A 13410-nucleotide genomic window follows, 5' to 3' on the forward strand; every position below is an offset into this window, starting at 1 on the left:
TTTATACATCTCTTACTGCAGGTGTGATAAGATGGCTAAATCCTAACAAGGGTTTTCATTACTAAGCTGAAGATGCCAACAGATATTGGAGCATAAGACCCATAAGATATAGGAGCAGAAATAGGCCATTTGGCCCATCGAGTCTGCTACGCCATTTCATCATGGCCGATCCAATCTTCCTCCCAGCCCCAATCTCCTGCCTTCTGCCCGTATCCCTTCATGCCCTGACCATTCAAGAATCTATCAACCTCTACCTTAAATATACATAAAAGCTTGGTCTCCACAGCTGCCTTGGTAATTAATCCAACAGATTCACCACTCTCTGGGTAAAGAAATCCATCCTCATCTCCATTCTAAAAGGATACCCCTCTATTCTGAGGCTCTGGTCTTAGATTCTCCCACCATAGGAAACATCCTCTCCACATCCACTCTATCAAGGCCTTTCACTATTCGATAGGTTTCAATGATGTCACCCCTCATTCTTCTGAATTCCAGTGAATACAAGCCCAGAGCCATCAGACACTCTTTGTATGACAAGCCATTCAATTTGGGAATCTTTGACATATAACATAAAAAGAATCGGTCCCAGCAGAAACCCCTGTGGAATACCTCTATTTTTCAAAAACTAGTGTGTGATAGGGAAATTTAATGGTTATTTTCATGATTAGCAGTCCAAAATCCATAAGATACACACAAAAATGCTGAGGAAGAAAAATCTTTGTTATTAGTATTTAATATGAGGCTTTTAGAACTTTGTTTACTGAAGGGATTGAGAAAACATCATGGACTGATCAGCACAATCTCAATAGATGATGGAAATGGAGTAATTCAGTTCCTACCTTGCTATAAAGTCCGAAGTTGAACATGGCTTAATTGAATGCTGAACATAATGACAGATTTAATTTTCCATTTGTTCTAGGAATAAATGAAAAACATATTGTATGTTGAAGCACTTTCTTGAAGGTGTAAAAGATATTTTGGTTAGAACTACTATACTGAAGAGTCCACTTTAATTTTCAAAATCAAAATAATTTTGAATGGCACCTTACGTTAATCTATTGTTTCACGACGTGTTTTGGACTTAGGTCACTTTGGGACTGGCATCCAGTCATACTTCACGTTCCTTCGTTTCTTGGTTTTCCTGAATCTTTTGGCATTTCTTTTGGTCAGTGGTTTTGTGCTCCTGCCTTCTATCTACATAACCAACATGGACCTTACTCAGACAGACACGGAGCGCCTAAAGAACAGTGAGTCTATGATATGTGTCAAATTTTATGCCATCATTATGCATAATAATATACTATGCATGTCCATGTTCAATTGCAAAAACTGTTCAACTGTGACAGATTAAAATGATTAATTTTCTTTGCCTCTGCATTACTATCCACTCCTTTCACTTGCTAAATGAATGGATGTACAAATTGCTGTCAGAATTCAATAATTTTAGAGATTTATTCTTGGAATGGTTTGTGTAACCATCATTTGGCAGTAATATCTGAGGTGATGGAGGACTTCAAAGTTATTAAATATAACTGAGATTTTGTTTATGTATACGTTTTTTCTCATTGTGTTTATTGGCTTTTGCTTCTGATCAAGTTAATTCATGGTGCTATTGTTTATTTTGAAATATCTCTCTGGTTTCCATTTGTTTTATTTTAATTCAAAGGGAATACTTTCGGAGGCATTAGTCCATGTTATTTCTATTTCAATTGCCCTGCTTGCTGGTTCAAAGCTGAGATAACCATGAAGCTGCCATGAAGAGTTAGTCAAGAATTCTTCCTAATAATTGGAGCATTCTTTATTCACTCTCTAAACTTTACATTGAGTCATTGAGCACTACAGCTCAGAAGCAGACCCTTTGGCCCATCTAGTTCATGCTGAACTATTATTCCTCCTAGTCCCATTGACTACTGGACGTGGCTGGTCAGATCCTCCCCAAGTTACGAATGCCTGACTTAAGGACAATACAAGTGAGCATATGGGAGACCAGCAGGATGGATGTGATGCCCGTTGTGGTGATTCTGGCATCCTCTGCTGTGTGGGATGGGGCATTTCTGCATGCCCTTTCGCCCATTTGGGCTGGGTTGAGCTGAACAGAGCTGAGAAGGTTGAGCAGATTCCACTTGTTACTCACCTGTGAGTTTGTGAGGCTATTTGGTGCCTGCTTTCTCTTCCATCACAGCTGCTTTCCCATGTTGCTTTTGTGGATTTCCAATTCATAAGCCATCCTCAAGAACATAACCTGTACAATATTTTGGAAGCTCAGTTCCACGAATCTTCAACTAAACTGCAAATATTAGTCTCAAACCAAGCACCTTCTCATTTACTACATCATTGCTAATTTTAGTGGTGGATTTGGTCCAGGCAGCATATGATCTACTAAGCATTGTTGGAATACCTGTACTTCAGTTAAGAAGATGATTTTTCTTCATATTTAATTACAGGCATTCACAGAATGCCTTGCCCATTATTTATATTTTAACGATTTCTACAATACGACATTATCTGAATTGTCAAAATGCTTATCTTTATAATCATAGGATTGAAAAGATCAAGGGAATTTCTGATCAGTACCAAGTGCAGGCTCTTATATTGTTTCTCTTCTAATGACTTCAAGGCGGACTTTATTGATTTATTTGTTTATTGATTGATTGAGTGAATGAATGATTGATTGATTGAGATACTTCATGGAATAAGCTATTCCGGCCACGATGTTGTAATAATTTTAATCTGATGTGAATTCTCAAATTAATCCAAATGGACATTGGTTGTAATGGTTCAAACATCTATAAGCTCTCTTCTCTATATACGTCTACATTTAAATATACTGTAATCAAGTAAGGTGCTGGAGTCCATTCAGTAATACTAGGTGCAAACATCTAATTAATGATCTGTGTTTCCAGTTTCTCTTTCAGCACCTGAGTGCTTCAGATATGATCAACATCCAAAGGGCTTAGTTCCTTTTTATGACAAAATCCTGGATCTGTTCTCTGGAACGGTAAGTTATTTAAATTTAAAATGTGATTCAAATGAAATACACTTGGGTTCAGCAGTTGCTCACTTAAGAGATAAGTAGCTGCCAGCTTCCAAATGGTGTATTCGTAACCAGCCACGGTGTTGTATGAAGTTAAGGCTTCTGCACGTCTGACATCAGTGCAGCCAAGACTGAACACATGCAGAAGTTTAGCAGTATATGCATTAAAACACTAATTTGAATACCATATAATCCCAGAATCCATAAATATCTGCCTCATAAATCCTGATTAAAACTTTGTGGTCTCACCTCTAATTTAAAACGTAGATTTTAATTGAGACTTGTAAGATATTTCTCTATATGATTTCGTAAACTATAGTTTCATGAAGCAAGTCAGCTAATTAGTGTGGACAGCAATTCCAATTAAAAACAAATTGTTCTGTATTCATGGTTGTAGAGCTTGAATGACTAAATAGAAGAAAACCTGACTGATGAAGGAATAGATTTTAACAGAATGGGAATATTATGTAATAGTTCATGCATTTTACCCTCTGGAAATACCCATTTCTTGCTATGGAACAAGTGTAGGGTGCTGTGAGCCACTCCATTGACCAGTGGCTTAATGTGTGTCTTAACAAAAATGAAACAATGAAAAGTTACTATGTAAGATCACAGAACAAAATCAAACTTGGATTGCAGAAAATGAATGAAATCCCGAATTTTAAAGATAGGTCAAAAGTGAAAAAGCTAAACTATGCAAGCACTGTAGCTGCCAGAATTTTGAAATTGAGTAAGAAAACTGTATATGGAGAGAAACAGGTCACCATAACTGGGGAAAAAGCTGTGGATAAGACTATTTTATGATGGAGAGAAAATCAGATGAAATGAGCATCAGGTGAGATCAAATGGCCAAAGCATTGATTCATATTGTAAGGGCCTGTCCCATGTTGTATCTCTAAATAAATAAAATTGATTCTACTGTTCTCTGTCATACCTCCTCTTGACCTCATTCTTTACGTCTCTAATGCTTGCCACTACACTAATATGGACCTCAGTGTTGAGTTCAGAAGATTGTAATGTACCTAAACGAAAGATGAAGCAGTGACCCAACATTCAGCTTCATTGGAACAGTTTGGTAGAGATGGACAGAGATATCAGATTGAGAACAGGGTGGAAATTGAAGTGAAAAGACATCCAAAATGCAGCGCCATACTTATGAGCCAAATAGCAATGTTACACAAAATAGTCACCCAATCTGCCCCTGCAAGTCATTATAAGCATTTTATCGAATTCAATGATGAACACATACATTAGAAAGAGGAATGTTATGTGCTGGGAAGGGAGAGATGTGAAGGACAGAATTATGTTACCTACATTTGTGCTGACGAGTGCCAAGGGAAAGTGAAGAGTAATTCAGGGTGCTTAGAGAGCAGATCAGGATGACATGAACAGTCTAGAAAGGTGAAAGGAGAACAGAGGATATATTGAGTGGGAGTATGGGGGCAGAGGGTCCAGTGGATGGGAGTGAGAGATGAATGCAGCTCAGCCACTGTTAAGATAAAGCATTTTCTTTGATGGCAAATAAAAATGTCTAGCTTTTGGAAAATTGTCCCTCTAGATTAGATAACGCCTTCAGCATTGGTGTAGTGGTTAGGAAGGAGGTAGGAAATGCACATTAATAAAATGAACTTGGTAATTGATAACTTGTAGGGTGAGCAATCAGGAAGGTGGATGGAAATACAAACATAAGATATAGTTTTGTCGGTGTTGGAGCTGTACAGTTGGTGTTCTTGCCATGATTAGCCAGGACATGAAGTTCAGTTATTAACTGAAATATCAAGGTACAGTCTGAGAGAGCAATTCAGCATCAGAATTTAACCTTTAAAATTAGGAAAAAGAGTCTTTAAATTGTTCCCTTTTAATATTATTAATATTTTTCTTTTTTTTTCAGGGATTCATGGAAGATTCCTATATGTTTTATGGGCATTATAAATTTGGTGTGTACAAGAGCTTGAATTATAACCCTTCTTTGGCTTATCTGCTCACCATGGTCTTCTACTTCCTGTTCTGTCTTTGCTGGATTGTAAAGAGGTTTGATTTTCCTTTACCCTTTATACTGTACTGATTTTAAATTTGTTACTTAATATGAATACAGTTTAAAGAAATTGTGTTCGTCCATCGTCGACGTCGATGAGGACCTCAACACCATAATGATGGTGTGAGACTAGCGCGTGATTTGGATTTAAGTGAGGGAGAGTTGTGCAGCGTCAGCCTCACTCTCTCTTCCCAATTCCCATCTGGATCCAGTGGCAAGACAGTCGAGACAGCTGGAGATGGGACTAGGCGCAGCGGATGACCAGGACGTCTTCTGTGCCTTGTCATGCTCTACACGTTCCACGACGCTTGCAGAGGCCGCCTTCTTGACAGTTGGACCTTCCATTGGTCTCGTCCGCTCAATCTGCCGGAGTCTGTCTTCACATGCTGGGATAGACAACTCCCTATCTCACCAGGGGTTTGAGACCCGTCGGCTACCCTCACCTGGTTTAGCTGGCTTGTTGAAGCTGTTGCCCGAGGTGTGGCTGCTGTCGCATGCAAACAGCTACATGGAGCCACAGGTCAGAGCTGAGTGCCAGGTGGGGACCAAAGGTGGACTAACCGCCTTGAAAAGGACGCGACATGTTCTCCCACCAGAGGTGCTACCCCTCCCTGACACCCCATAAACCCCTTAAGAAATGAGGTAAACCTTGCAATCATGAAAATGAAGCTCAGACAAAGACATAGCGGGATAACAAACTTTATCCCATTGCCCATTTGTTACTTGTAAATGCACAATATACCAATTCATATATCATAGCAAGACCATTCTTCTTTCAGAAGAACCTTTCAAATAGTAAAAATAATTTTCAGAAACAAGAGATTCTGCAGATACCGAAAATCCAGAATAATACACACAAAATGCCAGAGGAACTCAGCAGGTCAGACAGCATCAACGAGAGGAATAAAGAGTCAACATTTCAGGCTGCGACCCTTCGTCAGGACTGGAAAGGAAGAGAGAAGAAGCCAGAATAAGAAGGTGAGGGTAGTGGAATGAGTACAAGCTAGAAGGTGATAGGTGAAGCCAGGTGTAGAGAGAGGTAAGTGGGTTGAGGGGTGGGTGAAGTGAGAATGTGGGAGGTGATGGGTGGAAAAGGAAAAGGGCAGAAGGAGAAGGAAAATGATAGGAGATGTGAGTGGACCATTGGAGCAAGCGAAGGAGAGGCAGCAGTAGAAGGAGGTGATAAGTAGCTGAGGAGAAGAGAAGGGGGTAAGAGGAGAGCTAAAATGGAGAATAGAGGGGCAAGGCTGTTGTGGGAGATGTTACTGGAATTTAGAGAAATCAATGTTCATGTCGTCAGGTTGGGGGCTACTCAGGTGGAACATGAGATGTTGCTCCTTCATCCTGAGTGCAGCCTCATTGTGGTAGTAGAGGAGGCCAATATTAAGTTCCATTTATAATTTCATTGAAGAGAATGGGCAAAGATAGAACTTTGGAAGTCAAGGTAGTTTTCTAAGGAGGAAACAAATACTAGGTTCATTTAAAGATAATTTATTAAGCACATGTGAGCTTACAGTTGTCTTTAAGACACAAATTGTCAAATAAATTAGGAAGATCTGAAACATTTTTTTGAAAGGGGGAAACAAATCCAATCCTGGAACAGACCAATGTCACAATTTAACTGTAAAATCTGTAGAAAAGCTCTTCTAAATCGTTGTAAAGTTAGGATGTTTCTGATAAATGGTCACAGCATGTTGTTGCAGTTCTGAGCAGATTTGGTGGTGTTAACATTATATTATTTCATTGCAAAAAGCAGAACATCCATGTAATGCCCCGGGGTGGCTTCATTCCATCAGTGTTGATAAAGCTTTGATTCATTGGTAGAGTGTGGTGAAGCAATTAATGACTAGACTAGTTATCCAGGGGCTTGTGCCAACAATCCAGAAACCTGGGTTCAAATGCCTAGACTACAGCTGTGGAATTTATTACTATGCTCCGAGGCAGATTTATTTTAAAGGAGGTAAAATGTCATGTGGAATGAACAAGTTATTCAATGGTTTGTCATCTTCTAGGAATGATCTCCAAGGGGCATTTACTCCATTCAGCACAACCTTACTCCTGAGATGCAATTTCATTGGACTTTTGAGAAATTGAAAGATGTGTGGTTGTATTCAAATGATGAAAGATCACAGCCAGAAATGTTGACTGTTTACTCTTTTCCATAGATGCTACCTGACCTGCTGAGTTCCTCCAGCATTTTATGTGTGTGGCTTTGGATTTCCAACATCTGCAGATTTACTGGTGCTAGTATTCTACTGGTCTTTTCCAGTTGTGACCTTTATGAAAAGTACATTAAAAGTAATAAGAAGATGTATAAACAATGGGAAACTCAGAAGAAAACCAGAACATCATTGAACACAATGATGTGGTAGTCTTGAGCTTAAACACATAGTACACTGTGAAAATAAGTGCTCTTTAAAACTGTGATGGGCTTGTCTTCGCAGGACAGTGAATAGATTTAAACAAGAGAGTATGCACGAGGATAATTACAATTCCAGACAAAGTGCCAAGATCTTCACTCTCTGGGATTTTTGTATAAAGGAAAACACCATGGCTGAATTGAAGCACCACTGCATTGTGAATGAACTGAAGGTATTGGAACCTTATAGGTCACATGCAACCATACCATTGTAATCTTTTAAATGAACACTCTTGAGTTGTTTATGAGTTCATTTGAACAAGTATAAACTGTTTTGTTCCAAAATTGTGCTCTTCTCCATTGGTTTTGTAGCCATTTAGAGTCATTAACGTATGAAGAGTTGCAGCATGAAAATAGGCTCTCTAGCCATCATGGCAGTGCTGACTGTTACACTACCCATTTACACTACATTAATCCCATTTGTTATTGGAGTCATTAACCTATACATCACAGACTACACTGTTTCTGCCTGTGATATCATTCATTTATGAATTAATCCATAAGTTACTCAAAGAGACAATCAATGCCATAAATAATTCTTGGTAGTTATAGCATAAGGGATGGTATAAATATTAGATAGTCAACTCAGTGATGACCTGGGTCACCTTTTACTGATGAAATGTGTAGATCATTCAAGGCTCTTTCCAGCAATGTGATTGAATAACTAATATTATCTATTGTTCTCTTAAATACATGATGTCAACAAGCTGTTGTTGCTATGATGCAGTTGGAATCATGTAGCAACCAACAAAGGCCAAGCCACCCAAAATTCCTTTTCTATTTTTTAATGCATTCCCCTTCCTTTGTTTTAAGGGGAATATCCTTAGATTCGCTTGAAGTACAAAATCCCTGGTAATTGATCCAGGAAATCTCCTTGTACCCTCTTTAAAGCCTTGACATCTTTTCTGTCATATGAATCCCAGAACTGCGTCCAAATGAGTGATGTATAAACTTGCTTTCAATCAAACAATTCACTAATGTTTTATACAACTAATAATTCTCAAATGAAGGACTTTATGAAGGACTTTTCTATGTATGTTTCTATGTATGTTTATAACAGCAGAAGTGGATCCAGGGACCTGAGCTACCGATTAAATATTATTCGTTGTTAAGTTTAACCAGATTCTGTAAGACCATTAGTAATTGGTTTGTTTGGAATTCAAGGTAAATTTATCTGCTGAGATTCATTTGCTTTCAAGCATACTAATTAAATTCATAGACTAATAACCAGAACAGAATCAATGAAAGACCGCACCAACTAGGTCTTCAGCCACTGTTCAAAAGACAACAAACTTTGCAGATACAAAAAGAAAAAAAGTAATAAATAAATAAGCAATAACTATCGAGAACATGAGATGAAGAGCCATTGAAACTGGGTCCATTGGTTGTGGGAACATTTCAATGATGGGGCAAGTGAAGTTGAGTGACATTATCCACTTTGTTTCATGACCCTGATGGTTGAGGGGTAATAACTGTTCCTGAACCTATTGGTGTGAGTCTTGAGGCTCCTGTGCCTCCTTCCTGATGGCAGCTGCGAGAAGAGAACACACCTTGGGTGTTGAAAGTCCCGACGATGGACACTGCTTTCCTGCGACAATGGCGGGGAGAGATTTACCCATGATGGACTGGGCCATATCCACTACCTTTTGTAAGATTTTCCATTCGAGGGTATGGGTGTGGGTGTGATGCAGCCAGTCAATATACTCTCCACTTCATCAAAGTTCTCGATTTCATTCTGAATCTTCACAAACTGCTAAAGAAGTAGAGGCACTGACGTGCTTTCTTCATAATTGCACTCTCATCCTGTTACGAAACTTTTCCAGTTTCTCAAAGTAAAGCAGATTTCAACAGATGTTTTGGCCAGTAACTCCACTCTAATGACATATTTAAGATAATGTTTAAACTGCTGATTAAACTTTAAATATTCAAAGTTAATTGAGTGCCATGCCTTGTAATTTTTTTTGTTTTAACTAGATTGACTTAGCAGAGCAAACATACAAGAGGAGAAAAGCAGAACGAACTACAAGGGAGAGAGCAATTCTTTACTTCATCCGCTTTTTGCTCAATTTGTTTATCATGATTGTTTTGACTGGAGCTTTCTATGTCATTTATCAAGCCACAAAATTATCTCAAAATTTCCAGCAGCAGGTAAGCAGTAGATAAAGTTAAAGAACATGGAATGATTATGTTACAAGCCTATAAATCCACAGTCCCAAGGATCCAGATTCATTCCTGATATTGGGTGAGATTAGGGTGGGATTTCCACATTTCATTTGTAAACATGTGGGTTAATTTCCTCACACAATACAAAGACATGTTCATGAGTTAACTGACTACTGTAAATTTACCCTTAGTGTAGGTAAATGACAAATTAATTCTAAAATAAGATAGTTGATTTGTATGTGAGAGATTAAATTGCAAGGACAGTAGGGAATAAGAAGCAAAACAGGATTGTCCTGTTGATAGCTGGGATGGACTTGACCTGTATTGTAATATATAAAAGAATAAGCACCTGAAAACAAGACCATTTATGCTTCATCACACTTTAATCCTTTAATCCTTTTCTTTAATCCTTTCTCCCTTGTGAATTTACCTGTCTTTCCTAAGGCAGTCGCTTCACCAGCTCCATCTGGTGGCAAGTTCAAGCCCAATCCTTTTTTAAGCGTTTCTCCTGCAAAAATTAAGAATTTACCCGTGTTTCTTTTTGAATAAACTAAAGAAAAATTCTTATTATTGGTTTGCCATTGTTATGTATACTGAGATACAGTGAAATGCTCCCAGACAGTTCACTCCATATTCAGGTATACTGAGAGTAAGAAGATAAATGGAATAGAGAACTTTATGTCACTGTTACAGAGAAAGGGCAGTGCAAGTAGACAAATAATGTGTACGAGCCTTATTATTAATATTTCCTAAAAGTTCCTGAATCTCATCCACATTCCACTTAAGCCAATACCGTAACTATATGATATTGGTCAGTCCAACTGTTTCTCTTCAGTTTAATGTAGTTATAATGCTCCACTCAATTTTTGACAATTGTGCAAAATCAAACGGATGTTATTGAATTTATTAAGGGATAAAAATCCATTGTGTTTACAAAATACATCAAGATAACCCAGAAAGATCGAAATGGCCACAACCTTAATGGAAGGTGCAATCTGTTGTCATCAGAAAATAAGTATAAGGGCATAATTCTCTAAAGAATTAGATTCTTACATGTCTAGATAACTAATGATTTTATTTGGGTGATTCAATATGCTTAAATGCTGTTAAAACATGTATTAATTTAAATAATTAAAACTTTTAGTTAATTTATGAATTAAACTGTCATGAAAAGCTCAAAATTGCCCTATTCAATATTAAGTTTGGGAATTAACTTCAAAGCACAGTGTAAATATTTTCATAGAGTCATAGAAAAGTACAGCACAGAAACAGGACCTTCAGCCCATCTAGCCCCTGCTGAGCCACTTAAACTGCCTAATCCCATCAATCAGCACCTCTCCATACCCTTATCATCCATGTACCTATCTAAACTTCTCTTAAGCTTTGAAATCAAATTTGCCACAATGATGGACCTGTATTCCCAGATCCCTTTGTTCTACCGCACTCCTCGGTGCCCTACCATTCACTGCGTAAGACCTTCCGTGCATGGTCCTACCAAAGTGCAACACTTCGCACTTGTCTGCATTAAGCTCCACCTGCCATTTTTCAGCCCATTTTTCCAACTGATCCAGATCCCACTGCAAGCCATAGTAGTGTTCCTCACTGTCCATTACACCTCCAATCTTTGTGTCATCCACAAATTTGCTGATCCAGTTAACCACATTATCATCCAGATCATTTATATAGATGACGGACTACAATGGACTCAGCACCGATCCCTCCAGCGCACCACTAGTCGCAGGCCTCCAATCAGAGAGGCAACCATCTACTACCACTCTCTGGCTTCACCCACAAAGCCAATGTCTAATGCAATTTACTACCTCATCCTGAATGCCAGGCAACTGCACCTTCTTGACCATTGACCAAGCTCCCATGCAGGATCTTCTTAAATGCCTTGCTGAAGTCCATGAAGCCAACATCCATTGCCTTGCCTTAATCCATTTTCCTGGTAAATTCTTTGAAAAACTCTCTAAGATTAATTAGACATGACCTACCACGCATGAAGTCATGCTGACTGTGCTTCATCAGTCCATTTCTATTCAAATACTCACATATCTGGTCCCTTAGAATATCTTCCAACAACTTTCCCACTACTGATGTCAGGTTCACTGGCATATAATTTATTTTTAGACCCTTCTTAAATAGCGGAACAAGATCGACTATCCTCCAATCCTCCGGCACCTGATCGGCAAAAATAGCAATAGAGAAATAAAAATAGGAAGAAATGAAAGTGAGATAAGCACCCTGAAGATGGAACAGGTAGAATATAGGAGAAAATATACACTCAGTAGCTACTTTGTTAGGTATTAGGAAGTACTGAATAAAGTGGCCGCTAACTGTATTTTTGCAGTCTTCAACAGTTATAGCCCATCCACGTCAAGATTCAATGTGTTGCACATTCAGAGATGCTCTTCTGCACATCAATGATGTAACATGTGATTATTTGAGCTACTGTCACCTTCCTGTCAACTTGAACCAGTCTGGCCGTTCTCCTCTCATTAACAAGGCACTTTCACCATCAGATTACTGGATTTTTTTCTTTTAGTTTTTGCACTGTTCCCTGTAAACTCTGGAGACCATAGTGCATGAAAATCGCAGAAGATCAGCTGTTTCTGAGATACTTAAGCCACACTTCTGCCACCAACAATCATTCCATGCTCAATGTCACTTAGATCCCATTTCTTCCCTATTCTGATTTTTGTCTGTACGATAACTGAACGTCTTGATGATGTCTGCGTGCTTTATGCAATGAATCGCTGCCACATGATTGGCTGATGAGATATCTGCATTAAAGAGCAGGTGTACAGGTAGATCTAATAAAGTGAGTAGATTAGTTTGTCTTCAACAACACTAAGGAAAGCTTGAGTGAAGTTGTTTGTTGGAAGAGCACTTAATATCAGAAATGTAACTGCAAATACCTGAAATGCTTTGATCCTTAGGCAACAACTTGTTGGATTAATGAACTTGTACATAGAAATTCTAGAATCTCTGGTGTCCTGGCCATCTGAAAGCTGCTGTCAAAATTGGTCAAATGTCATAGCAAGTCAGAAGGAGTGTTACCGCCCAGTATGAATCCAAAAGAAAGAAACCTGCAGTGACGTGGAGCCAATAGCTACAATACACTATTTTTTGCCAATAACAATTGTAGCTCATTCCATAGCTGTAAGAAAGTCTTGATCCATTTCTCAAAGTTGGGCGTGTGGCCCTGTAGACCTCAAATGGCCAGTGTGTGTAGTTTCTTTTGCTCTGGAACTTAGATGAGGGAAGGCAAGCGAACCCACAGTCTGGCTACAATACCAATGCCACTGGTGGGTTGACACATCCCAGTGGCTTCAGCTTCAGTCTTCGTTTTAGTCTTTTAGTCTTCATTTTCTTTAATCTTTGCCTGAATTGGCTATTCCTTTCCCAATGAAATTTAAATTCTTCTTCCATTGGGTTTATGCCATTCAGAATATTGGAATTCTGAATCAAAGTGATCTTCTGTAAGGATTTGAAACATGGAGGACTAGTACCACTGGGAAAAGTTATGGCTCCAGGTATCTATGTATATATTAAATTATCTTTCTTTCTCCTAGGAGAATAAACAGGGGAGATTTGCATTTGTCAAGGAATTCTTCATGGAATATCTTCCATGCTTAATCCTCACCTTTAACAACATTCTTCTGCCATACTTATTTTGGATAATTATCCAATATGAAGATTATCCACCAAACACTGAAATCAATTTGATATTAATCAGGTAAACCCTCTACCTGCTTT

At 38.5% G+C, this 13410-nt stretch overlaps 1 protein-coding gene across 4 annotated transcripts in view; it reads left to right on the forward strand.

Moving 5' to 3' along the window:
- Positions 1 to 13410, forward strand: part of LOC140187099 (transmembrane channel-like protein 7) — a 54176-nt gene that overhangs the window by 13296 nt on the left and 27470 nt on the right. For all 4 annotated transcript variants that reach the window (XM_072242047.1, XM_072242048.1, XM_072242050.1 and 1 more), the window contains 6 exons: positions 1086 to 1247; positions 2904 to 2998; positions 4926 to 5065; positions 7514 to 7661; positions 9463 to 9636; positions 13227 to 13390. In XM_072242047.1, coding sequence (XP_072098148.1) covers positions 1086 to 1247; positions 2904 to 2998; positions 4926 to 5065; positions 7514 to 7661; positions 9463 to 9636; positions 13227 to 13390 — 883 coding nt within the window. The remainder of the gene's footprint in view (positions 1 to 1085; positions 1248 to 2903; positions 2999 to 4925; positions 5066 to 7513; positions 7662 to 9462; positions 9637 to 13226; positions 13391 to 13410) is intronic.

This window comes from Mobula birostris, chromosome 24 (genome assembly GCF_030028105.1).
Source record: "Mobula birostris isolate sMobBir1 chromosome 24, sMobBir1.hap1, whole genome shotgun sequence".
NCBI lineage: Eukaryota > Metazoa > Chordata > Chondrichthyes > Myliobatiformes > Myliobatidae > Mobula > Mobula birostris.